The 27,901-nt window shown below is 39.2% G+C and overlaps 1 protein-coding gene across 1 annotated transcript in view; it reads right to left on the bottom strand.

The window, feature by feature from the left end:
• The window catches only part of PTPN13 (protein tyrosine phosphatase non-receptor type 13), a 127,459-nt gene that overhangs the window by 88,388 nt on the left and 11,170 nt on the right, over positions 1–27,901 (bottom strand). The window contains exons 3-4 of the mRNA XM_068403265.1: positions 11,115–11,234; positions 1,503–1,669 (exon numbers count right to left, since the gene is read on the bottom strand). Of these exons, the coding sequence (XP_068259366.1) occupies positions 1,503–1,669; positions 11,115–11,229 (282 nt within the window). The 5' untranslated portion in view covers positions 11,230–11,234. The remainder of the gene's footprint in view (positions 1–1,502; positions 1,670–11,114; positions 11,235–27,901) is intronic.

Below are 27,901 nucleotides of genomic sequence, written 5' to 3'. Positions count from 1 at the left end.
TTAATAGTAACAGTTCTCTACTTCAGAAAGAAAAAAGTAACATATTGAATGAATACTGGCACAGAACAAAGAATGCAATCAGCTCTTATGAAGGCCACAAACATGTCATTTCAAAACTTTTTCTCCAGCGTTTTTAAAGGCCTGTTTTGTATATTAACTTCAGAGTTGGCACTAGAGGTAATGCTACTATCTTCAACAGTTTGGTCTCTCTTGAAAGAAGATGAGCAATTCCAACAGTATGACTACAGAGCTTGGCAGCTGCATCCTACATAACTGATCCCAAATTTGCATTTATGTCAGTGTTATTTTTACTTCTCTATTAAAACTTTCAACCTAGGTTGCAAATTGCTTACAGTTTTGTCACAGATAAAATTATACACATATTTTATTATACCATTATTTCTGAATATACTGCAGGGCAAGAAGGATGTCTAAAGGGCTTGTGAGTAACTGAGGAAACAGTGATTTTTGGTAGGTATTCAGTGATATAGTTCTAAAAAAACCTGACTATATACAAGGTTTAGAAGAAAAAAAGCTGCAAACACAAAATATTCAACACAGAAAAACATATTTTAATAATCCTTGTGCACACAACAGCAATTGATGCCAATACTGATTTCCTCTGGAGTAAAAGCATGTTCCTAGTCTTCCTGGAGAAAGACTGCCAAATGTCGTAATTGCTCCCAGATTACAACAACATTGGCTGCGGCTAGGTTCCTTCTCTAAGGACTATCAATCCAAAGAAGCCAAGGAGATGGAAACAGAGCTCAACTTCCTGCTTACTCCCACCTCTAAATATCTTTGACTAGGCCAAAGGAATGGTTTTCTGGGGAAAGCGTCACCATTTGCAACAAATTATTGTTAAGAAAACATTTGAGAAGCTAGTCATTCTGACTGTGTTATCAACGACCTGGAGGAGATCACATATACAAACCGTACCGCCCTGAACATCTACCCTTGGGGAAGAGTTAAAAAAGGAAGGTGGAAAAGAACAATTTTGCACACAACTGAGGAATACTTATGTTAATTAAAACAAAGTTTTTCTTCTGAGATGAGTGTAGGAATATCCCATCTTTTGAAGCCCTGGACTGCTTGAGTAATTCGTTTGCTTATCCCTCAGATGCATTTTGCCAGAAAAATTTTAAAAAATTAAAATTGTTGACGTCACTGACACCTTTTAGAAAAAGAAGGTGAAGTGTTGCTTACTACTAGTTCGATGGTCAGTTATTCTGTGCAGCCATTGCCCAAGTACAGCTGTCAGTAGCAAGTACGTAACAGGGACCTGCACACAGACACTTCTTCCTAAGTGCATACAACCATAATCACTATTCCACTTTTACGGACAAAGTAGAAGGATGCCCCCCCCCTCTCACAAAAGAAATCAACAATTACACATACAAATCAAGAACCACAGTGAGACAAAAAAGGACAGTTTAAAGCTGTTTTGTGAAGGGATCAACAGCAAAAGACAACAGCTGTCTGCCAAGGAAGAGGTACTGTACCTTTTCAACGTCCGACAGAGACGATAGAGAATGGTTCTGCAGAACCTCTGGTGCTGTGAACGCTCGCAGGTCTTGGGAGACATTTTCGTCAGTAAATGATACGCTGCCAGATGGAAGCAACAGGAGAGACCATGGAGAAATGATGAATCCCAGAGCAGTAGGATCGGCTGTATTTGAAAGGAAAAAGAACACCCCGAAATTAAAGCAACATTGTTTGATGCCCTTGCTTGACATTATTTTATTTGCTCAAAGACACATTTAATATCAGCCTACATATTATTAATGGAATAGATTCATGCTTTGTTTTCCACCTGTGGTGCTTCATAACCACAACAACCACCTCAACTTTAATCACACTAAGGAGTAACACAACTTCTTTTACTATTCTTTGCTATTATTCATAGCAGCAAGCTCAGGAAGAGCCTGTTAAAATACTCACAGGCTCTCCTGTCCTCAAGTTATTTCATTTATGTTACAGTCAACATATAAAATGATCACATTTTGTAGTGTACATGTCATTAAGGCTAATTCCCTCAATAAGAATGGCGTTAACTGCTATACTAATATAGCACTGCTGCAGCAGCAATGATGTGAAGGGAGAAGACATAGTAGAGAGAGGAAATACTCCTTATTAGAGTAGCTGATAGAACTGGACAAAACAGAAAAGCTTTGGGGCACAGAAGTCCTTTTTATGCTAAAGAAAAAAAAATATTTCAACGTGAAAAAGAAACAAATAATTCTAGGCAGCAGTGGAAGTGGGCAAAGAATAAACCTGAAACCTTAGTAAGATCATCCATTCAAACCCTGTGAATAATACTTGAAAATAGCAAAACAAGCACTGAAATCAGAGAACCAAAACTGACCAAAAAAAAAAAAAAAAAGGAGGGGTGGGAGAAACAGGCTGCATGCGCAGGGGAAGGTGTTAAACCCCAAAATCTACCTTGAAAGTAAAAGTTAACTAAGGCAGGACCATTTCCTTGAGTCAAAATATTAAAATATTTTTTTCTACACCTCAAACAGTAAATAAGCTCAATTTCACTAAGGGAGGCATAAGCTTTTATCTATGTAAAAATAAAAGTTAACTCTTATTTTTCCATAGGCAAAGAGGCAGTCGCTCTGTTTTCTCCTACATGATATATCAAAGATCTGAGGAAATACGCATTTGAAGGATGTGTCTTTCTTTTCCCTCTACATAGTAAGTAACAAAAGCAGAATAATAATTTCCTCCTTTAGCTCCATCACTAACAAAATTTTCCTCTCTCCTATGAGCTCAAGATGTTCCTACAGTGCTGGTTCCTAGGCTGTTCAATTATCTTGTAATCTAGAATATTTCGAATCGCCTAGGAAATGTATTAAATTACTGCTTGCAGGTATCAGATGTAAAAGGATCTACCAAGTTAGTCCTTCAATTTCTTCAACTCCCCTTCTTCCAAAAGAAGCTACGAAATTGCTTTTAGGCTTTCTACATTCTGTGACACCAAAGCAAAACTGTATTAATAAACTGGTAGTACAATTATCCAGAAAAACATTCCCAACTTTCAGATCCTGAAGATCAGAAAGTTTCCCCCCTACCAATCTGTGCAAGAGATATCATTCAGTAGAGAATTCAATAATTCATTTTTCAGTCTAACATACACATTTTTCTGAACATACCTTAAATCACTTTGCAGAATTTTGCTTTAAACAAGAAAAGAGACCACTGAGGGAACAAACATTCTAGAAATGGAAAGATCCTACAGAGTCTACTCCAAGTAGTTATTTCAAGTTGTCTAATCACCTGAGAAGCAAATGAGTTTATTATAGTTTTTCTAATGGATTTTAAAATGCCAGTGTGTTTTGCTGAAAGCCAGTATGACAAGCTTAGGATTCACCGTGCAGAATTGGTTCCCCTCTGCTCTGCTTTTTATGACATAAAAGAGAGGCTCAGTTGTCTTGCCTCAGTGGAATGTACTTCATTACTCCAGCTTTCTCCCCTGGATCCAAAAGAAGGAATTGATGGATGGTATCTCTGATCATGTAGGCTAAACCAATCTAAGCTCTCACACAGAACTGCTGAGCTCCCCATGGAAACCAGAGGTCTTTGTCACATATTAAAAAAAAAAATGCCCAAAGCACCCTAAAAAAATACCAAATACAAAACCATACATGATGATCTCTCTTATACACAAAAGATAAGATCTCAGGGAGTTTTCCTATCCTATTTCAGTAAGTAAAATCACAAGGGACAAAGCAATGTATGTTACTTGAACCTATCAATGTCAATATAAAGCTAACCTAAATAAAACATACAGCTCAACTAACAAGCTGTGCAAGTATCTTTCTGTTTCTAGACCTCCTCCAGTGTGACTTCAAATACTTTCAAATATTGAATTTATCAAGGTGTTATAAAAAAATACAATCCAACCAACAAGCAAAGAATTGCATTTGCTGAGCTACTTGAACAATATCGCTTAAATTTGGACAAGAGAAGAAATTCTGAATTTCCTGTGGACATTGATTACCGATCCTTACACCGCAGTACACATTTTTCCCTCTTCCCCACAGCAATCCAATCGACCTCTATCTACAAAAAGATTTAAGCCTGGAATCACTCGCTTTAACGGCCATGACAAAATATACGCTTGATAGAGTAGTGAAAACAATCAATCATGTCCAAGATCATGGTTTCACTGCAGTGTGTAGCAAGACACTTGGCATGAAGCAAATGACATTACCTCTACAGACACCTTCTCTTAGCATGGCCAACTTAAAAACTAGAGTTTAGAAATATCTCATATTGCGAAAAAGCCATCAAATATATAAATTTAAAAATAAGATGAACTGAAGAAAACTCCCCCAGCAAGAACTTTAAACGTCACGTATGGTGAAAGTAGTGGAAATTGACTTCAATCAATTGAATTAAATAAAATTTTAATTAAGAATTAAAACAACATTATTTGTTCTTCCCAGCCCCAAGAGATGACACTTTGCACTATACTTCTAACCCTACTTCCTCTGAAACAAAACAGAACAACTGCTGTTTACTGTTGTGGCAGTAAGTTCAGATGCTAAACAAAGAAATGTAAAGGTGAAAAAACCCTTCCTACTATACATACATAAGAAAATATTACATTATGTAGCAAAGCATTTTTAGAAAGAAGGCCTTAGTTGGCCATCAACTTCCAAAAATAACCCTGCCGGTAACTACTGGATTTTTTACTAGTTCTGTGTGTATACATCACTGACATAAAAAAATAAACATTTAAAAATATTGTAACGTTTCTGCTTAAACCTTACATTAAAGATGTCTGCAGGAACCTTAAGGTAATGTGGAGACTTTATCCTTAACTTTTTGTATGACAAAGACTTTAAATACGTATGAACTCTTCATATTCTGAAAGATACTACAGAAACAAGAGTTAATGAGGCGGAAACACGATTTAGTTTTAAGAACAATAAAACCGCCACGTTTAGCCTGAAGTCTTCCCAATATTAAACAAACTTTGGAGCATGCATTTGTCCCCTACAGATGTAGAAGCTGAATTTATTGATCCACGTAAAATACTTCTGTCCACACTCAACAATCTTCATGATCTGAAGCAATGTACAATGAATGTGATTAATTGTAGGTTTAGAAAAAGGGCTGATTTTGCCAAGCTCATTTTGTTGACATTTTCTTAGCTTCCTCTTTTAGTAGCTTTTAACTAATACAGCGGATCATACTGCCTACATCACAACTCTTGGAATCTAATTTACTGTTACAAAGGACGAGAACTGTCTCAAAGCTCCTACTATGCAGATTTAATCTAAGAAAATTATTTTTAAGTAACTCTACTTTTAGCCTTTCATGTGTTTGTACCATGGGGAAAAAAAAAGTAACAAATAGCAAGGGACCATAGGGAAACAACAGAAACTAGTTTCCAGTCATAATATTCATGTCATGTTCTGTTTAGGCTTTCAGAAGAATTTATAAGAGCAGTAAAGGGAAACATAATCCCCAAAATACAGGGGAAAACGACAGGGGAAAAAAAAAAAAGAAAAAAAGAGATTCAAACTCCTCTTTCTAAAAGCACTGGAATTCAGGGTATGGCTCCTGGTCAATTTTCTATCCAGTAGGCTTTCAACTGCACTAGAGCTGCCAGCCTTCTGAGTTAACTCCAAAACTATGCAACTTGGTAACAAAACACTTGTGAGAGCAGAGTTTATCAAGCAGTGCCAAGACAGAGATAAATACTGTGGTCTTAAAGGGAGAGAGAGTGAACTGGTTTTAAATGCAGTAAGAACTGAAAGAATCTTCAGCTACGTAGCATTTGCCAAACAAATTCAAGACTTTTAACACAGTCCTTTACACGGTTTAACAGGATACAAGTAGCCAAAGACAAAAAAACCCACCACACTGTAAGAGACAGTAAGTTCAGGTAGAAATTTAAAATGGATCCATTTTACAATATTGATGGCAGGTAATTTTGAACTCCTAAACTACATACACAATTCAAGCTCCTTCAGTTTTGTTTTTTTCCTACTTCTTTCTTAGGCCACAGCCACTAGCAAAAACGGTCAGAAGTGATGTACATTTCTGCTCTTCCGGGACACAAAATACCTTAAAAAAAAGCACAGAACAACCCAAAAACATACATAAGGTTTCAACACTCGTCTCATCTTTCACTGTGCTTTGCTCTATAGCCCTCACTGAGACAAGTAAGATTTCTCCTAGCACAAAGGAACCTGAAGATTTTCATGCTTAGGCTAGGTTGGAGGCAGGCAGACCACCAATGCATCTCTAGACAGGTCGGGATTATGTCAGCACAAGGGATTGGCTACACTGCAAGTCCTGTACTCCTTTGAGCTGGTGCAACATGTCCCTGCATGCCTGGTGTGCAGGCGAAGCAGCGCTGCAGCACTTCTGGTCCCTCGCCCTTGGGCACAAAGGGATGGGACTGAGCAGAGAGCCCTGAAGTGGTACTGAACCACTTGGAAACCAGCAGCGCAGGGACCACGCTGAGGCCAGCTGCAATGTATTCACTCCTGAGAATTCTGGAGCAAGAAACAGAGTGAACAAATAGTTTCTGAGATCACCCATGGTGTTCCCAACATGCTCCCTGGTCAGCCTAACACCACAAAACACTTTACTGTTACCTTGACCACATCCAGCAGAGAGTTCTGGAAAGAGTGCAAGTAGCAACTGAGCCTCACTTGAAGGGGGGGGTGGGTGATTTAAAAAAAAAAAAAAAAAAATCACCAAAACCCAAAAAAGCCTGATCTCTTTCCTTCTCAGCAACCAAAAGATCAAATGTTACCAGAAGGTGAAAAAAATTGTTCCTCAACAGTTCTTGGTAAAGAGAAAAAACAGTCATTTAACATCTGCCACCAAGGAGTGGCTGGAAAATGAAGATTTTTTTTCTTCCTCCCTCCCTTCTATTGCAATTTCCCTCTTGTCAACCAAAATAATCCATTTCCCCCTCCATCCCAACTAGGTCTATGACTACTTGGGACCCACCACTAGTTCCAATCAACACATTCATACTTCACCTTCCTTTTTTTTCCATTATACTTACCCAAGCTAAGCAGATGCAATAGTATGACTGTCAACAAGATTTACAGGTCCCCAAAACCCACAATTGTCCTTCTTCACATCCACTTTCAGATGGTATCACTTTTCTTTACATAAAGAATTTCCCATATAAAAATTTGCAAGACAGCCAATTTGTACAGCCCCTCTTTCTTTGCTCAACCTGCCTCTCCATTATCAGACTAGTTTTTTCCCCCCTTCTTTTCCCCCCGCCTTTAAACACGTCTTGAAACATAAGGTCCAACTATTTTCAGAATCCACAATATATGCTTTAGCATAGGAGGGGCCTAAGTGACATATGAAGCTTTTCCCACTCACAAGTTTTGATAAATCTTTTCCGGTTAAGCCTAGCAAATTAGAGGGACGCCTGGTTTATAATTCTCAGCAGCAGAGAGCACAGCAAGCTCCTTACCCTTATATGCTCGCATTCGAGATACTTCACTTCAAAGACCTGTTCCTTTGACCTCATGGAGTACTAAGTGCAAGATACAGCATGTCTGAAACAGCTGATACACCCTCTCAACAACAAAATAGTTATTGCAGATAATTAAACAGATGTAAGGGAAGGGCAGGTCTGGTATCGGCCTTTTCAAATCTCCAGATTAATCTCAACGTCACTAGTACAACTGATGTCAGATTTGCAACTGAGTACTAGATTGTCTTTCTCCTCCATTTAACAGCTTATAATATGCTGACAAGACAGCTACCAGAGCTGATCTTCTAAATCAGTGATTAGCAACTGGGCATTTCAATCTAATCTTTCATTGCTTATAATGACTGAAATCAATTTATAAAGTATTTTTCAAGAGTCAACACCTGTTAGAATTGTAAATACAAACAGGCATAAAAATATGCACATTTCTGTACCAGTCACTGAATTAGACATGGTATGATATGTGGTCAACCATCTAAGACATGGATTTTCATTCTGTGCTTCTTTTATTCAGTGCTTTGATGGACAAGAAGAGAGACTCATCAAAACATGCAGAACTTTTATAAATCAAGAAGTCATCGAATCTGTAACAGAAGTTTGTTTTGAGCATTTTCCCCCAATCTCCTGCAACTAGTTTAAGTAACAAATTAATTGAAGAACATGTTCTCAGCTGATGGAGTAATAGCAAAGATTCTCAGCTTCAAACAGACTACCAAAACTCTGCCAGGATTACATAAATAAATACATGGTTACTTGGGTTGGTAATTCCTTTAAGTGTATGTGGTTGCTGGGCTGGTGCAGGGAGGTTGCAAACAGATGGCAATTTAAGAGTTGGTAACTTCCATGGCCTTTTTATCCCCTCATTTCAAAACAGTTGGACTATAGGCTGTTGAACAATATGCCTTGTTTTATTTTTTTAAAGAAACTTAATATAGAAAATACTCAACAAAGCTTAGATTTTGTTACAAAACAATACATTACAGGACTCCAGAGCTATACAAGGAAGAAGAAAAGAGCATCTCTGAGACTGGTCACAGCTGAGCATGCTGTGAACTTGCAGAAGCTAAAAGCTTGCCTCATTGCCCTCTGCCCAGGAACGATCGGTCAGTTCTGAAAAATTCTGGAAACTCACGCTCTGCCATAGAATAGCTCTTCCATGCTATATGCTAGGTCTGAAATTTGACCAAGGAAAACAGGATTTCTCTAGGATCCCCCATTTGCTACAAGTCCTCCACAAATAAAGAAGAAAACTGAGTCAGACAAGCCTACAGGAAGCTCTGCATTCTCTGTTCCTGCATCTCTGCAACGCATCTTTACAAGCCAGCACAGAAACTGATATTTCAAGATGACCAAAAAAGGTTTCTAAATTGTTTCCTTAGTAAAGCCAAATCTTCATTAAAGACTGTCTGGTTATCCCAATCTTGCTGGGAGGAATTAGATTGCCTTTGTCAACCTTAACTACATAGTAAAGCTCTTTCATTTGGGTGCCTCTTGAAGTGCATTTTACCACAAGGCTATATCCCAGGTTAATTAACAGCATGCAACTGAAAACAGTTGCTGAACTAGCAGAAAAACAACTCAATAAAACAGCTACATCTCCAAGAACAGATAGATTCTTCTGGCACTGATTTAATCTGAATTTGTGTTTTGGTCTTCACTGATAGGAAGTAAGACCAGAAGCTTCTACCACCTTAGCCAGCCTTGGCTGGCAAACATTCCCCTACCTTAGAAGCACATACCAGAAGTCCTGGGGCAGATTTCCATTTTATGCGCTCATCTTTCAGTACTTGTACCTCATAAGGTGGGCTGACTGTGTTCTCATTCTCAGTGCTTGCACGCAGTCTTCATAGTAATTACAGTAACTCTTTTCTGCACTACTCTCAGGCCAAGAAAGGGTGAGCTCTTATTTTCATAGAACCATAGAATCGTTTCCAGTGGAGACTTCCTTCTTGAAAATAATTTAGACCTACGATAATATCTTAAGTGGTTTCACTACTATATACTCATGCTACTGTGATCTTTCAGGTAGATTTCAAGATGGAGCTCAATGTGTTGATTTCTGTAAAGTGTACAAGAGTAAACCTCTAATCATTCAAGATCTCTTTTTAAGTCAAGGTCTCACTTGGTCTCCTCTGATTCTCTCTGAGAGACAACAAAGAGAGAGGAAAGAAGACGCCAGCTTTCCCCTTCTTGCCATACAAGAAGCAGAGGGACAGGACAGTCCATCAAATTGCAACAATAAACTCAGCATTCCTAATAGGGAATGCTTCTTACCATGCATGGGCTGTGAGCTCACTGGTAAAGGAGAAAAGGGAAACTTGTATGGGATATCAAAACTACCCATAATTTGCCTAAAAAATATTTTTGAGAAGCTGATAAAACTTCATATTTATAATGCTAAGTCAAGCTTGATCAGAAATCAAACACCGTACAGCAGTTTCTGCCCACATCTGCCTTCTTTGGAGCTTTTGTGAAGTATCCAACAGAGACCACTTTTAGAGGTTGTGCAATGTACGAGACAGACTTAGCGTCCGACTTGACAGATTGTCTAAGCCAAATCTTAAAAAAAAAAAAACCAAAAACCAAAACCCAAACAACTTAAATGTTGAATCTTGAAGAAACTGTAAGCCAAACACATGCAAAAAATACCACAGATTTTGCCCTCAGTAATGAAGATGTGCCCCTCACATAGTAATGTGGCAAAACAAGGGCTATTTTCAAAGTGTGAGCTTTTTCCTGAATAAAACTGAATAAGCTTACATATGCATGCTTAGATATAAGGAGATGACCCCCATAAATTTGCTGAAATACTAAGATGCATCATGGGAACATATAAGCTATCTGAGGCCAGGTTAAAGATGTCACCAAAGTTCAATATTTCAGTTATGCTTTTACTGCTATAAAAAGCAAAAAAGGCGGGAGAAGGGGCGTAAGGATTTGCAGATTTTTAAAGAAAGAAAAACATAAGAAAAAGGAAGGGTTCCATACTTAGATCTAGTGTGAAAACATAGAATTATTAGCAGTATTGCAGATGCTCAACTTAGAGCCTACTAAGTTGGGGGGATGGGGAAGAAGAGATACTTACTTCTACTCCTTTAAAGTACAACAAACCACCACATTCCTCTCAGAAGCTATATATGTCTTGCTAATTGCATTCTGGGGAATGATACCAAGTCCTCCGGTCAAGTTTTCAGTGGCCCATCTTTGCCTCACGTGAGACTAAATCTCTTCAGAGCAGACTGGTCATGACTGCGCTGTACTGTACCCGTTTCTATGTCCCCTTCAAGACAAAGTGCTCCAATGGTCTCAGACTTATTTTCATTTTTTCTATGTTTCTATCTCATTTTAATGAGTCTAAAATAATGTAACGACTCTGTGGTAGCTTCCTACCAAAGCGAAGTTGTCACCACATGAAACTGAACGTGCTGTGGGCCCTGACAGAACATGAAGTGATGGTTGAAAACAGCCTTTGGGCTGGAGTTCAGCTATGCACTTTACACAAAGATAACCTAGGAGAAAGCTATTATTTGGGTTTAGAGCCTAGGAAGAACAAGGGATTTTACTTATATGACGTGTAAACATAACTAGGATGTTTCCAGTTCTGTATATATCAGTCTTTAAAAATGCTTACCTTTTCTGAATAGTTCTTGAAGGCTCTCTGCACTTTGATTCAAAATAGCCCATATTTCCTCTTCTTGTAATGGTCCCCCCCGAACCTCCAGAGCCTCTGCCAGTGACACATGCATGTTACCTGGGAAATGAGACAGACTGATTTAAGAATAAGTTATTTTCTCCTTGCATATAGTACTCAAGCAGTAATAACCCATGTGCAAGTCTGCCACAAAAATTCTCTAACATTGATAGAACCCATCAAATACAAATACTACAAAACATTCACCATGATGGTAAAGAATTTTGAGCACTTGCTATTATGAAGAAGAAAAACTTGGGTTAAGATAACAATGATCCATATTAATATTGTAGGTTACTAAATCAATAAACTCAACAAGCTGACATTGTCCATATGCTATGGGCAAGACTGCTCTGTTTAAAAAAATGACAGAATGATTAGTAGTTACAGGTTTATTAATGTAAATCAGCTATTAACATTATTTTGACAGGTCAGTCAAGCTGCTGTTAGGAAAGGAAGCCGCTCTTCCAATATATTTTCACAGGGCTTTTTCTATTATCTCATGTCCAAATAGTAAGAAGCACCGTCTGCAAACATGCAAGCAAGCAAGCTACTTGTGGAACTGAATGTTACCTCCTTTGTTCAGCTTCTTCATACGTTTAAGAAAACAACATAAAACTGTTAGCAGAGCTCTATGTATTACATCCCCAGAAATCGAATAAAGACTTCCCTCCCCAGCTAAAAGAGGTCAGGCCTTAATGTTTTTTGAAAGAGTTAAACCATTTTCACCATACCACAATATGATATTCAGTTGTCCAAAACCAAAACCATTTGACAACTGAAGAACGCATCCCTCAATATTCTGGCTACGTCAAAGCTTCATCACTTCCATAAGCTCAGGGGCAAATAAATCATGTGTCTGCTTAATTACTTCAGCTTTCTGTGGACACTAAATGTTCTCAGACTGAGCACTCACACCAATTTAGATTTCTGATTGAGATGCAGCTGCAGTCACTTCTCTCTCTGCTTCTCTCCAAAGCCCATAGAATAAAATCTTGAGGCAGTAAGCTGCAGTAAGAGCCTAAGGTATATGTCAATCATCAGTGATGAGTTTGTTAGGTCTCAAAGGCTCCAAAGTTGCTGCTGGAAATTGTAAAGACAGTTCCACAAGCAATACATATAGTTCTGAGATCAGTAACTGATATCAATAGCTTTAGATGACCCAATGGTACTGCTGGAGGTTCCTCCCCCTTCCTTCCAATCAACTAGCTGGAGCCTCCCCATCAGCATACAATCCTGGCTCAGATGTACACTCATGGATATTAATCCAACAACTTGTAAAGAGGCCAGGCTGACTAGCTGTATGTAGTTCCCCAACTGTCTAGGCAGTTTCATGCCTTCCATGTTGGTTTACTTCCAGATAACCAGTCTCATACCCATATAATTGCAATATAGAAGGCTGAATATCCTGCAGTTCCTAGCTGAAAACATGGGCTTTGAAGACGCTTGCTGAAGTACTACCCAGAGCCTTTTCAGCTAGAATTCTATATTACGCTATTGAAAAATTACATCTTGTTGGCTGCATTTCATCACAGACAGCTTATTTTCCTTATTTCATAACTTGCCAGTTTTTAGTATTCAATTATTCCGCATGTTTACTAAGCCAGATATATTTTCAACAACTACTGTTCAAAAGTCAGCATCAAAAGATATCGGAAAACTGATCCACACAACATTTAAAAGAAAGATGAAATCTGAATCCCTGAAGAGAAAAATAAATACAACATTCAAAATGGAAAGCTAGGGACCAATACAGACTTGCAATAAATGGAGAGAAAGCCAGAGATAAACATGTTTCTAGTCAGTATGAGATTCACGTACCCCTGGCACAGAATGTCTGCTCTATCATCTGTACCAGGGAATTCTGTGATTTCATGGCACTGTCTCAAACTTCAGTACATACATCTAGAACCAAACAGGATTATTCAGATTAAAAGATCTCATCTTCTCCTAGGGACTAGAAATATATGATTTGCAAACGAAAACTTTTTCTGCTAAATATTCTAAAGAAAGTATGCTGAGCGTAACACCATCAACAAAAATCCAAAAAAAAAAAAAAAAACCTTCTCTGCCACTCCTGTTTTCCTCATTCTGCAAAATCCTGATTCCTTTCAGCTGTGATTAAATAATAGTGTGGACTGTAGCAGATATCGGCTGATTCCCTATTTAACGTCACTACAGAGGCCATAAGCACGTCTGCTCAAACTCCCAAACATGTAACATCAACCAATTTCTTAATCCCAGTAAGAAGTGTATGAATATCCACCCAGCCATGCAGGCCTCAGCTGTAGCAGTGTAAGCAACAAGATCTGCTTGTATATAACAGACAGCAGTAGCCTGACAAATAAAAACAAACATCACAACACACCAAACCCAAAACATTTCAAGCTGGTTTTGAAAGCCCAAGCAGAATACAACAAAACACCAATCGTTACAAACACAGCCACATGCAAAATGGCACAAGTTGGGATTTGAGTGGGACTCTCATTGAAGAGTATCTGTTTCAGTAGCTTTTTGGTAACTTTGTTTTGGTAACTTTTCCCAGAATATTTCTTTCTCAAAACTATCTTGAAGCTGCAGTGTTTGTCTGTCACAGCAAAGAGCAGGCCAACACATTAGTTATGAAGATTAAAGAAGCTTCCACAAAATGGTTCTCTGTCACCAAGGAGCTGACTGAAGCAAGTTGGGGTGAAGTGTTTGCGGGCAAATGCATGGCCAGAGTCCTCCATCTGTACAGTCCACCTATTAGCAGCCATGCACCATTAACTTAACAGGACGAAGCCAACAGTGAAAGTGCCTCGCTCCAAACATACTTCTTCCCCAACAGTTTGTTTGCAACAGATGTTTTTCAGAAGGAGAAAGGAGAAATTTGTAGGAATTATAACGTTTGCAATGCACAATTCTTCCGAATTTGCTGTCTCCTTAGATTCTGGGAGCCTTCAATAGTGTCTGGTCCTTTGTGAAAACAGAAGCTAAAGTGTTAAGTGCTCAATACATACAAAAGCTTTTGGTTTTGTGTAATGCCTAAACATTTTGATAAATTGCAACATAATGACAGTATCAAGTAACTTATGTAAGAGAAAAACATATAAAGATTTTGTAGAATACTGTATCAAAACTATACCGACTGCCTATCTTCACATCTTAGCCCTCTAATAATAGCTGTTATGTCCCTGGCTATATAGTTTTATAAGGTTCGTTTTCCAACTAAAATGACTTGCCATTTAAAATGCGTATTTAAACTCCTACGGCTAAGAACTTGGAGAAAGCAAGCTGGGTGATAACAACAGGGGACAACAGACTAAACCTCTTAAAATGCAGGAAACAGAAGACAGAGTATAAAGATCATAAATTATGTCCATTAAGGGTAAATTTTTAGCTGATTTCAATTGAGCAAAGAGGGTCTAATCCAAGGAGAGAGGGCAAGAGGGCGAGTGGATCTCAGGAAAGCTGAACAGTATTCGCCTAAAATGACAGAACACAAAACTGCAAGTAAAATGAAGACTTTTCTCTTATATTAATGGTACAAACTAGTCTGCTTCAAACTTCCAAAGATGCTCCTGGCAGTCCCTGTGTTTTTCAGGATATCACATTGACTGGCAAAGAAATCTACATGCACTGGCAGAGTTCTCAATGGACTCTTAGTTAGGTTCCTGTCAGGCCACTTTCTTGCAATGAGTCCTCTCCCTGTCTCCTCTCCATTTCAGGTAAGCAAGATCTGTTCTGCTGGCATCCTGTGCCCTGTTCCTTTCACTCCTTATAACAAAAATGGACAGATTAAAGAACATTGAAATGTGTACCTTCTTCGGATGAGTTCACTTCCTTTTTCCTTGGAACAGCATTATGGTGGCATCTTAATATGAAGCCACACCAACACTTAGCTGGAGACGGGATCGGGAGGCTTACAAAGCTAACATCCTGTTTCTGCACCTTGCTTCACAAGGTGAGAAGTCTGGGTGCAGCCATGATCAGGAGGCATGTCAAAGGGCTAGGTGGTATGAACTCTGAATGTGTGGATTACCCATACACCCAAACCCCACACAAGATCATAGCCACAGAACATCCAAAAAGGAACATTCACACAGCAGAGAGCACAACACAATGTAAGAAGACAGTGGACAAATTAAAATAGTTAACACTGGAGAGGCATAGACATGAACATTACTTTCAGGTTGCTTGCTCTGGGACAGAATTTACTCCTAGACCATACAGGAGTACAATTTCCACAGGAAAGGAGTTGCATCATGTGGAGGCAGCTCTTTTTTTTGCTCCAGGACAAAAGAGTAAATTCAGGTGTAAATCATTTGTATCAACAAGCCCCGAGTGCAATTTCTCACCCTCCATGCCATTCAGCCCTAAGCCATAAAGGCAGCACAGTTCCAAGAAAGAATGCTGCTTAAGCCAAAGGCCTCTCCCATATCTCAAACACTTCCTTTAAAAAGCCTGTTTACCTCATGAGGACCAACTGCCAGCTCCTCCCTCTAAAGCAGACAGCTTATACACTCCCTGGTGAGTGGGATGGGTAGTTCTGTCTCTTCCCTGTAAAGCAAGCTCAGTAACCTCCTCGCCCCTACACTCTACAGTCCCAACAACCCATATTAAAAGCACACCACCTATGGAACATCCAGGCAACGCCAACACGGCTCATGAGGCAGCCTGACACCTTCTCAATCCAAGGTAAGAGGGAAAGCACAACAGGAGCAGCCCCTCACACTGAGTAATACTGTTAAAATGACTTATTTACAAGGTATATACTTATTTTTTTTCCTACAACTTGCGGAAGTTTTCAAAACACCTCACTTTAATTATGCATGCAGCACAGAAGTTAAATGCTCAAAATTCTCATTTCCCCCAACCACCACCTTTTTTCCTTATGCATTTTAAATTTGAAATTAAAGGTCTCCAACAGCAACCAAAAATTAGGCCTGTTCTTTCCAGATTTTATTGAACTCTTGCCAGCTGAAATATCAAGAAGCTATTGCTATAACTGTGCTTAATAAAGACTAGAATATCAGTAATTTTGTCAAAAAAGTTCCTAAAAAAAAGACTAAAAGTCAAAAGGCTAAAGTGCTTCAACTTAACCGTTGCTTGACAACTTCGTGTTTTGGTTTTAGTAACACATTCCTTGCTTTCTTCTCCTTATCTTCTGCCATCAGCATTTTTCCCCGGGTTGCAGCTTCAGAACGAAAACTTTAAGTCAAAAGGTGTGCTTTAACAACATCAGCTAAGATGCCTGCAGTACCTCATACTTACTTGATATCGGAATACACTGCCAAGAAACATGGAGAGCAGCTGCTCTAGTCACACACTCTGCAGGTTTTCTGAGATGTGCTAGAAGCAGTGAAAAAAATCTAGAATATAAAAATATTGACTTTCTAGATAATCACATAAAATACACTGATATTCGTTTTTATCCTTTGACAAAATTTAAAATAGAGAAAAGAGATAGCAATAAGGCTCTATACACATCCAAAATATTTTCTGTGGTAAAAAACCCACCTTATTTCTCCCACATAAAACACTGTTAGCAGGCTTTATCTGTCCTGAACGTGAGCATTACTACCCCTTTCCTCCACAGGTATACTTCGGCAAAAAGTGGCAATTTCTGAGGAACACTTTTCTCTTAGCAGATAAGCAAAGAGCTCTTTCTCAGCCTCTCCTCTGTAGATACAAATGCCTGAAAGCAGAAGCACATTTAACAAGACAATTCTGTCCCAAAGAACCTCTTAAAATTCACCTTTCTAAAGCCACGATTAGCTGCCTAAAAATAAAACACTGACACTTTTATTCAGCACTGAGTGTGAAGTGAAACTGAGACCTCAACAGTTTTGAAAGTCTGGCCTCTCCCATTTCAGAACCTAAGCATCTGGAGTCATTACCATGCCCTGTAATTTCAGAACGCTGGCATCTATCCTATTTATTTACATTGACCCACATCTTACACCCCTGAAGAAGATCTGGAATGCATCTATCAATTATTTTATCCCCAATAATACTGTTGCTGAAACTGTGCTTAAGTATGGAACCCTGGAGCCAAGTTAGAAAGCTTGCGCTTCAGTATCCTTTGAAACCTTATTTTCAAATACGCCCATACTTAGATGTGTGCACATAAACTGCCGTTTCCTACAGCTGCAGGTCCAATTTGCACAGACTGTCCACAAAATAAGGCACTACTTGCAAATATTCAAGTCAAGCACACAATTGTCACAGAATCATAGAAAGGTTTGGGTTGGAACGGACCTTAAAGATCACCTAGTTCCAACCCTCCTGCAGGGACACCTCTCCATTAAACCAGGTTGCTCAAAGCCCCAGGCAACCTGGCCTTGAACCCTGCCAGGGAGGGGGCATCCACAACTGCTCTGGGAAACCTGTTCCAGTGTCTCACCACTCTCACCGGAAAGAATTTCTTCCTAATATTCAGTCTAAATCTACCCTCTCTCAGTCTAAAACCATTCCCCCTCGCCCTGTCACTACATGCCCTTGTAAAAAGCCCCTCTCCAGCTTTCCTGTAGGCCCCCTTCAGGTACTGGAAGGCTGCTAGAAGGTCTCCTCGGAGCCTTCTCTTCTCCAGGCTGAATTACCCCAACTCTCTCAGCCTGTCTTCATAGGAGAGGTGCTCCAGCCCTCTGATCATCTTCGTGGCCCTACTCTGGGCTCGCTCCAACAGCTCCATGCCCTTCTTACATTGGGGGCCCCAGAGCTGGACACAGTACTCCAGGTGGGGGTCTCATGAGAGGGGAGTAGAGGGAGAGAATCACCTCCCTCGACCTGCTGGCCACACTTCTTTTGAGGCAGCCCAGGATATGGTTGGCTTTCTGGGCTATAAGTGCACATTACCAGTCAGGTTGAGCTTCTCATCAACCATCACCCCAGGGCTACTCTCAATCCATTCTCCGCCCAGCCTGTATTTGTGCTTGGGATTGCTGCAAATCAATCAAGATAAATACACAGGCTAATCAAGTCAACTGCATTTAAACGAGTTTTTTTTTTTTTTTTAGAATCCCGCTCTCAAGTTATTGAGGCACATTATTCTCATTTATTGTCCTGAAGGATAAGGAAACAAACCCTTGTGCCATGACCACTTTTTTCACTTCTTCTACAGATACGAAGTGGGGACCAAAAAGCCCAACAAGATGCAAATCCCATCTCCCCTCTCTTTTTTTAAGTCTCTAAACAGCTGCCAGAAATTGTGTGTATCTAAGTTCTTGCAAACGCACTTCTGTGGTGCTTTTCATTCAGCCACCTGATAACCACATTATCTTAGTATAAGCACTACTCCTTCCTCCTTCATTTTGGAGAGGTCAGCAGTGATTAGTATTACCACCCAAGAACTTCCTCTCCCCAGTTGTGGAAGAGACTAGCTTCCTCCACTCACAATTTTCCTTCCATGTTCTCCTCTCTTTCTCTCCTATAGGCAGACAAGATGAAATGTCATGAAAACAGCCTCATGCTCCTGGGCCAACCCTCAAACTATATCAAGATAATTTCTTTAAAATTGCACTTCCTCTTCAAAAGGATAGCTTGCTGCTTGAGCTCAAACCTAAGTAAAGGAAGAGAAACTAGCTTAAATTTGTGATAAAACACAAAGAACATGATGACACTCCCAGAAGTATAGGACACTGTTGGCCTTTCATGTGAGCATACAGTGATGCTCTCACACTCACTGTAACCGATAAGATGTCAGCATTTCTCCTTCCAAAGCCCCAAATTAGTCTTGTACTCCCATGTCTGGAAGACAGAAGAATGTGACATACCGATAATCTTGGCTCACACCTCCAGGGCAGGCAGTGTTTATTTTACTCAAGAAGTACTTGCTTTCTTTCCTGGAAGGTGGAAAGAAATCAGCTTTTGGCACTGGACTGAACTCACAGTAGAAGACAAGCAAGGGTTATTGCTGACTCCCTCCCTTGCTTTTCTGTCTATCACCAGAACCAGATAAACTTGTTTATCTGAGGCTTTGTGTAAGGCAAACTAGTAAATCCAGTCCAAAATGTATATAATAATCACGAAAGTCATGTTTTCTAGGCAACTATAGAATGTTCTTTTACACTTCAGGGTAGTTGATGTTTCGCATCTGATATTAAAATTGTATTCATTAGAGTATATAATTATCACTACAAAGTAAGCTTAATCCACATAAATCAGGGCATGACTCTTGTATCCCTCTCTTAGTTTAATTGTCAGTGTAAGATCCTTGGGCAACTCCCTTATTTTGCTGTTGATCTGCTCCACCTTGGGGAGGCACGTCTCCTTAGTGCATTTCTCATACTTGCAACTTTCATTTTAATTGCTAAGTAGGAACAGAGGACCTGTGACTAAGACAAGCTTTATAAATGGAAAAGCAGAGATTTCAGGACTGTAAAACAGCTTGGCAGTAGTAACACTTTTGCTTGAAATAATCACAAGCAAAACACATCTTACTATTGACCACATAACTTCGTAACATAGTGATGTACTGTCTATCATGTAACTTCACTTACAACAGACAAATTCCAGACTGTGCAGCAGTCCTGATGAAGATGCATTCCTTGGTGTCCTTCCATACTGCTTTTTTCAGTGCATAGTGACAATAATGCTCTTCATGAAGTACCGTGGGGTACATAACTGTTGCTACGTGTATGTGGGTGACATGCATTGTCGCCACAGCAAGGACAGACTATGCTGAGAGAAACTAAGAACGGCACCTTCAGCTTTAGTCCAGCAGTTATTCCACCGTTGCATGCAAGAGCTACGCATTCCTCACATACTATAAAAAGGTCATGACTGAAGTCTGTCCTTATTCGCTTGCAGCTCTTAGCACAGCTGAAGAGGCAAGGAAAGTTATTGTCAGAGGAGCATAAATAGTAGCACACATATGATTTAAATATCATGGAGTCACTAGGAAGCATCATTCTAAGTCAGTAAGTACTACTTCCTGACATCTGTAGCATTTTTAAAGGTCTCTACAAGTAAGACAATGAGGCTTTGATGAGCAACAAGTCAAGTAAGTAGTGACAATTGTACAGTAACTGCTTTTTCATATCACTACGAAGATTGTTTTCTTTATAATCAGTCCTCAATATCTGAGAAGAATAATGATCAAATATTTAACACCAAGACATACATTGCCACAGACTAGAAACTCAGTGACTCTACAAGTGAAGTTCCACCGATTTAACAGGTACAAATTAAGCCAGTATTGCTCAACAGATAACTTTCCTAATGGACAAACTTACTCTAGAGTGGGTTTTTAAAAGCTTAGCTTAAGGTCTCTCCTGTGGTAATGAAGTGATACGAATTTTACTACATTAGATAAATCCTCTAGTACTGAAGGGTTCAGATTCTGTGAGATATTAATCCTTCCAGTCTCAGTAACAGAGAATAGTACCTTGCTTTATAAATGCCTCTTCTCAGCACAACAGTCCCTTGCAGCAACATAATAACCAGTGTAAATGAAGGCACCACAACTGGATCAGCAAGAAACTAAGCATGATATGCCAAGAGAGTAGAAGTCCTCAAATTTCTTGGATGCAGCATGAGAAAGAGAAAGTCAACCTCAGGAAGCTTTACAGTTTTGTGGGGGTTTTTTTTGTTTGGTTGGGTTTTTTTGTTTGTTTGTTTGTTTTTGTTGTTGTTTTTTGGTTTTTGGTTTTTTTTTACTCAGAAAATTGCTGACTTTCAGATAAGTGTAGAAATATCATTATGTTAATGTGCTAAAATATTGGGAAAAAAATAATTTTTAATACCCACCAATGTTAGTAATAAAGAAAAGTGTTAGGATTGTAGTATATTTGTAAATCACTGTCAAAGTCAACATACTCTTAACAAGTGTAAAGACTGACCCCACCATACGTTATTTCAAAACCAGGTCTTAATCCTATATATTCACAGGGAATCCTTCAACAAATGGCTTTTGCTGTTGTTATGGTGGGTGATATGTGGGGTTCACCTTGTTTTTTAGATTTCCTCCTCCTGTGGGGGAAGGGTGGATGTGAGCAAAAAAATCTTTGTCAGCCTCATATGTTTGACTACCAGACATTTTGGAAAAATAAATTAGCAGAAGAGACACTTTACTATATTACCAAAACAGTTTCTCCATTGGTAGAACTATCTAATGTATAGTACTCATGTGAGAAACGTATCAGTTTCAGAAACAATTCTATTGTGTTTTTAGTTTGAAAGAAGCACCCTCGCATACTCAAGACAAGAAAGCAATCTGCTAGCAAGGAGCATAACTTGTGTACTCAACCACAATAAACCTCTGGTATCCAGAGGACAGTTCATACTAACAGCTACTTTCGGTATCCTGCCTGGGAAGGAAACAATATCCGACAACAGAAGAAAAAACGGCTGAGTAACAGAACAAGTTTGAAAATGGCTCCTATCTGCATCTGATTCCTCCAGCAGTGCTTTACCTTAGGCGTATACATGCAAAGAAGCTGCACTACTACAATGCAGGAATTTTTTAAGTACACATTTAGCTCAATATCAGAGCTAACAAACTCCCACGTGGATCACCTCACCTACCAATATTTCTACTAAACTGCATCTGTACATCATTTTTTTTGCTATGAAAATGAAAAAAAAAAAACCCAACCAATTTAAACCTTACCACCTAGCAAGTCTTCTCTTCAGCTAATCAGTTCCTACAAGTAGTCCAATGGCTTTCTTACCCAATGCCCTAAGTCAATCTACATCCTTACTCACATTTTTTCTGCTTATGACTCTTGGAGAAAACAGCTGACGAGGGTCCAGACAATTACTGATGAAGATGGACTGTCTCCCGAGTAACAACACTCTCTTCAGCCACGACCCTGAATGAAGTTTTAGTTTCTGGTAACTGTCAGGAACAATTTTAAAGCAGCCCTCCAGCTGGGGGAAAAAATGATCATGTTCTCACACTTTAGGATGCCTGAGGGCGCTGGAGGGTCTATCTTGCACCATTTCTTCAGTCTTTGATGCTCAAGACAGTAATAGTCCCAACTCCTTGGAAATTTAGACTTCTGTAAGTGACTGCATATGCTCTACAACACAGGCAACCCCACAGAATCCCAGGACTTGCAGCAGAAAAAAGTGTGCTGCCTGCCCAGACAGTTATGATTTTTCAGTTCATTTCTGGAAAAAAAAAAAAAAAAAAAAAAGGAAAGGAGATATGGCATAAGGAACAGAACATTACGAGATCTGCAGCTAGACGACACCACAGATATCTTATCTGTGAACTCACCTGTCTGGGAGTAAAGCTATTACTCACACAAGTGATGACTAATTCTTACTGCGAAAGTCTGAATTTCTACCCTGAAAAACAGGCAAGACAGAACATAGGCCTACATTTCAGCTGTCAAGAACTGTACACACAAGAAGAGCTGTGTCTTTAGGACCAAGGCATAAGCTGAGAGATCCTTGCTCTACTTGTTGAAGAAAACGCTAATGCAAGCACAGTAGCAAATGTTTATAAATATGTAAAGGGCAAGTGTCATGAGGATGGAGCCAGGCTCTTCTCAGTGACATCCCTTGACAGGACAAGGGGCAATGGGTGCAAGCTGGAACACAGGAGGTTCCACATAAATATGAAGAAAAACTTCTTTACGGTGAGGGTGACCGAACACTGGAACAGGCTGCCCAGAGAGGTTGTGGAGTCTCCTTCTCTGGAGACATTCAAAACCCGCCTGGACGCGTTCCTGTGTGATATGGTCTAGGTAGTCCTGCTCCGGCAGGGGGATTGGACTAGATGATCTTTCGAGGTCCCTTCCAATCCCTAACATTCTGTGATTCTGTGATTCTGCAGCAGAAAAAAAAAAAAAAAAGTAATTTTGCTTTCAGACAGCGCCTTTCTCTACTCAGACATGGTAGTACAAGGCATGAGATTTATACTTTCTATATGCCCCAAAATACAATTTAAAAGGTCTATGATATATTGTCCTCCTGTTAGGTGTGAAAATCTGTACAGAGACTTATGCTGAAGAAATATTAAGCTGTGGGAATCAGTGACTAACTTTATAAAGCAACTTCATACATTTCCAAGTGAGAACCAACTTCAAGTGAACTGCCTCTTCAAAACAGAGATATCTGATGATACCCTATTCTCATACTGAGACCCAATCAGGAAACATGCACACTCTGACAGAATAGCAGAGACGTGAACGGTCAGCTGGCTGGATTTGACTTGTCCATGGAACAACTGTTCCTACACAGAGCAATCAGAAAGACAACACATGATAAGCTGCTGCCTCATAATACTCTCAAATGAAGGCAGACTGATTCTAAGGAAATGAAAAGCACTGGCAAGTGAGATTACATACCTGGCTCTCTGAACTTTACATCAGCCTTCAGGAAGCACGTGCTTTTTATAGGGCACACTCATCTGAGAAAGAGTGTATGTGTCCCCACACATACATATGTGCATATACAGAGGCATGTATTATGTTACCATCTATCTGTATAAAATGCGTATGTGCATTTGTCTGCATGTGTATACTTCTTATACACCAAAAAATTCACTTTTGTTTTAAGTTTCCGCTGCAGGACAAGAGAAAAACCCTGAATGACAAATGGAGTTGTAAAGGGGCAGTAACACTGATCTATTTCAAGAAGTCAACATCAACTACCTGAAAACCTTGTTAGACGGTCTCTAAAGCCTATTAAATGTTTTGGCCAAGGCAGATTTAAAGTAAGATTCTGTAAGGATTTGTAAAATAGATTTGATACCAGCAGATGGGCTGCAGCTGTAGTAACAGACCACCATCTGTCCAGAAACCAGCTCTTCATTCTATACGCGTGCTACCGTAAGCGTAGCGCTAACAAGTCTTAAAGGGTAGAACCATTTCCTAAGAAGCATTTCAATGGCATTCATAATCTGTGTATACACCTGTCCTCATAAGAGACTTCACGGCAAGTTCTTCTCTCCGTGAATGACTAACTTACCAAAGAAAAAGTAATCTATTTAACTGCTACTTCTTGAAAGCACTTAGCTGCTGTTCAAGTGATATAAAAGATGTTTCCCCTCCCTGAAGTGATGCTGAGCTGAGGAGCAGACTGTTGGAAATTCATTAATGTTGTCCTTGAACGGGATACATCTCATTTTTTCACCCAGTAACTGAGAATCTGTCAATGTAATTTAAGTGAGCTACCAATAAGGTCCAGACATGAACTTAAACAGTATTTGGTGAAACCAATAACGAAAAAAACCCAACTTGATAATACAGAAGATAACTGAGCTCTGAGTTAAGATGTACACAGTGCAAACATGGAGATTCCTTCTTCTGCCCAACACCTGCTTGTCCCAAGTACAGAATCTGTTACAACTAAGGTGATAATTTGTCCTCTCAGATTGCAGATCCCTTCTTTCTGCACTTCCTTCCATACTCAAGCACACAAAATTTGTAGTGTGTATGCAGAGAACATGTACAAAGACTAAATTTGTACATACTCTCTGCACTCACACTCCCAATCAGTAACCGATTTCCAGGGCACACAAAAATCAGAGAGATCAGAAAACGTGCAGGGTATACTTTCATGCTGTGAAACAGACCTGTTGTGCAGAAAAAGGAAGACAAGCTTTATAGGAAGGATATTATTCCCTACTGGTTCATTACGGGATTTCCCAAAATTCTCCATCATCTGGTGCTAGTGTTTCCATACTCCAGCATTTCTCAAGCTCTCAAGTTGTCTACATTCTCGGTTAAATCCTTAGAAGGGTTTCTAAGCACATTACTCACAACCATCTTCCAGGTATTGAATAAATACTGTTTTATAAAGGCACACTTTCTTTACCCAACCACCCGTAGTTGATCCATTTCCTGCAACTGATAACATACATCAAGATTTACCTACTGTTTGCCCATCTGCTCCACTCAACTCTGTAGATGTGGTATACACCAAGTATTAAGAACAGGTCAGTCCGTGTGACAGCTATCACCAACTAATTTAGCAGCATGTCTAGAGATACCTATCAGTTGAAAGATTCCACACAAACCATGAAGTTTTTTAGTCATGGATGCTTGCTTTTTAAATGAGCTCTTTATGGATGCCAAAACCTTCCCGAGCAGCTTATACTGTCTGGTTTAAATCCTGCAATTAGGAGGTTTTAGCTCCAGATTAATTAGTAGACAAAGCCACCTGAAGACTTGCAATGCCTATGGTTAGGAAATCACAATCTTGCTCTAAAACATGAGTTGACATAGCACATATGGCTTTGTACCAAAATTATACAAGTTAATCGGAACCTGACCAGTTAATTAGAGTCCCTCAGCCTGTCACTCTATTCATTGCACTTCAGAAAAATATATACTTATATACTGCATGATTCAGGGTGCTGTTTACAACTCAGCAATTGTTAAATTGACTATACTGCCCCTTGAACAAATTTCTAACACACGCCCAATTTATGATTCATCTTAAATTCAGAGGCTATGCATAATTTATTCAGTCCTACAGCCATGATATTCTCCATGTCTTAACTGCCCCTCCAAGGTGATATGATTATTAGTCCCTTTCCTTTAGATGTGAAAACACCTCTTTCACAAGAGATTCATCTACCTGTTACTGCTGCCCAGCTTCAAATATGAAGCTTTTGGTTTCTGAGCCAAGAAAGTGAATGGGATTCAGAGTTTAAAAAGGACCCTCATCACAAAGAACATAAGCCTCAGTATCATTTGACGGCAACACAAAAAAATCTCAAGGGTGATTCACAGAACACTTAACTAGACTTTCCACACAAAACAGATTGCCTGATCTACAGGAAAGACAAGAGAGATAGTCTATGATATAACAGATTTGATGTAGTTTCACACACCAGAATGGACAAAGACTCCATCTGATCATTATCTGCACTCCATAATATTTTGGTATGTGGAGAGATTACAGGACAGAACAAGCTACAGAAGATGGCATTGCCAAAAAAACAGGAAAAACAAGATAGCAGTGCCTCCTCCCATGACATAACGCCAAGCCTGCTGTTGCCAAAAAGCAGAGTTCAGGGAAGTTTTGCTTTGTCTGGATGACAAATACATTCATATTAGTAGAGTTATGGGACAAAGAGCCTTGGCTGCATAACAAGGACAAAACAGCAGAAACTTCCTCTATGGGCCTAGAAACCATGAGAGGAAAGCAAGTCACAGCATCATCTTCTTTTAAGAACGTTCCTGTGAACAATAATGGAGAGCTAGTCAGACCGAGGACATACGCAGATAATGCCCATGTACAAATTATACTTGCTGTATTGGAATGGAACCAAGCAGAAGGTTGTATTAACCTCTGAAACCACTGCCCTAGTGAGGGATTAAGTGAAAGTAGAACAGAAGGATAATATAACAGTGCTTGAATCTTTTATTGATGTAGCTGGACCACAGGGAGTTAGACCAGTTAAAGAATGCATCAAATTTTACTGCCTTCTCAATCAATTTGATAATTCCATGTGCAGCAGCTTAACCCTGTAACCGTTATTTCATGAAGACCCAAGAAAACACTAACTAGAACCACCTAAAATAAACAGAAACACCACACAAAGTCAAAAAAATTTTCATCCCTCCAAAACCTAAGATCTGAAGTCTTATACAATATGGTCTGTATAGAACATACCAACTTTCATCCTTTCCGTGAATGGCTAGAACTTACAGCATATATTTCTAACAGAAAGTGCTGCTTTTAGGAAATAAAAAACAACTCAAAATTCTGGGCGAGAAAAAACATGGGCTGAAGCTCTTCAACTCTTATTTCCATCTTCCATTGCTAAACACCTTGGAAAAGTAGTGAAAGAGATTATTCACTGATACAGCACATAAATTCACAAATATAAGGCTTTAAAAAGCACTTGGGCTGTAGTTTTGAAACAGATTTCAAAACTTTAGAATGTTTTATCAATAGTTTCAAAACATTTTCAATTTTGATATATATTGTGTTGCTACTATGCATTCCCTATAACCTTTGCTTGTAAAACACTGAATTTGAATGATAGCTTACCAAACTGGACCAGTTGTATTGGTTTACCTCAAGCTGCATACACTTATCTGAGAAAGAGTAGTACTGCATAATCAGTGAGAAGAATCAAGGGTTCACCACTTAAAGAAATACCCAATTTGATGTTAATGGAAGGAAGCAAGGAGAAAAAAAATAGGGAGAGAAGGAACAAAATTCTACAATTTTCAGATTTCAGTCTCAAAGTCAGGAGAATGTAGTATCTTCTCAGACTAGTGGAAGGACTAATCCACAGCTTTCTCACTGCGCAGAGGCACAGAAGCTGGAACCAAGACTTTATCAGACAGCAGAGAGAGAAGGACAGAAAGAAACTGTGCTTGCACGAAGGCATACACACATACTGTTTTACCCAAGGAAGAATTACCCAACTTACAGACAAAGTAGCAGTTAGGGGCATTGGAAACTTTCACATAAAAAAAGAATGCTATCATTATAGATGCCAAGTCTTGCTGGCAAACCTAAGGCATCCCATGGACCATTACTAATCAATTACATAAGAAAAATACTGTTTCCTAAAATAATTGTTTTGAGTATTTTCATTATTTGGTTTAAACTACTGGCCATTTTTCACCCACTTACCTAGAAGATGAATATTACACCCCAGTCATTTAGGGAGAAACAAACGCATAGAACCATTCACAGGCTGCATTTTAAAAGGCAAAGATTTACAGATTAAAATTTTGAGTTTTGGCAGAAAAAAATAACTGAAGACAGCTGGCACTAACATAGCCTTTGCCTTTTATCATGCTGATGAGTGACCTCTCCAATTTTTTTTG

Source organism: Nyctibius grandis, chromosome 6 (genome assembly GCF_013368605.1).
Source record: "Nyctibius grandis isolate bNycGra1 chromosome 6, bNycGra1.pri, whole genome shotgun sequence".
NCBI classification, from domain to species: Eukaryota; Metazoa; Chordata; class Aves; order Nyctibiiformes; family Nyctibiidae; genus Nyctibius; species Nyctibius grandis.
The sequence above is the reverse complement of the archived record's forward strand: the minus strand, read 5'-3'. Positions and strand labels throughout refer to the sequence as shown.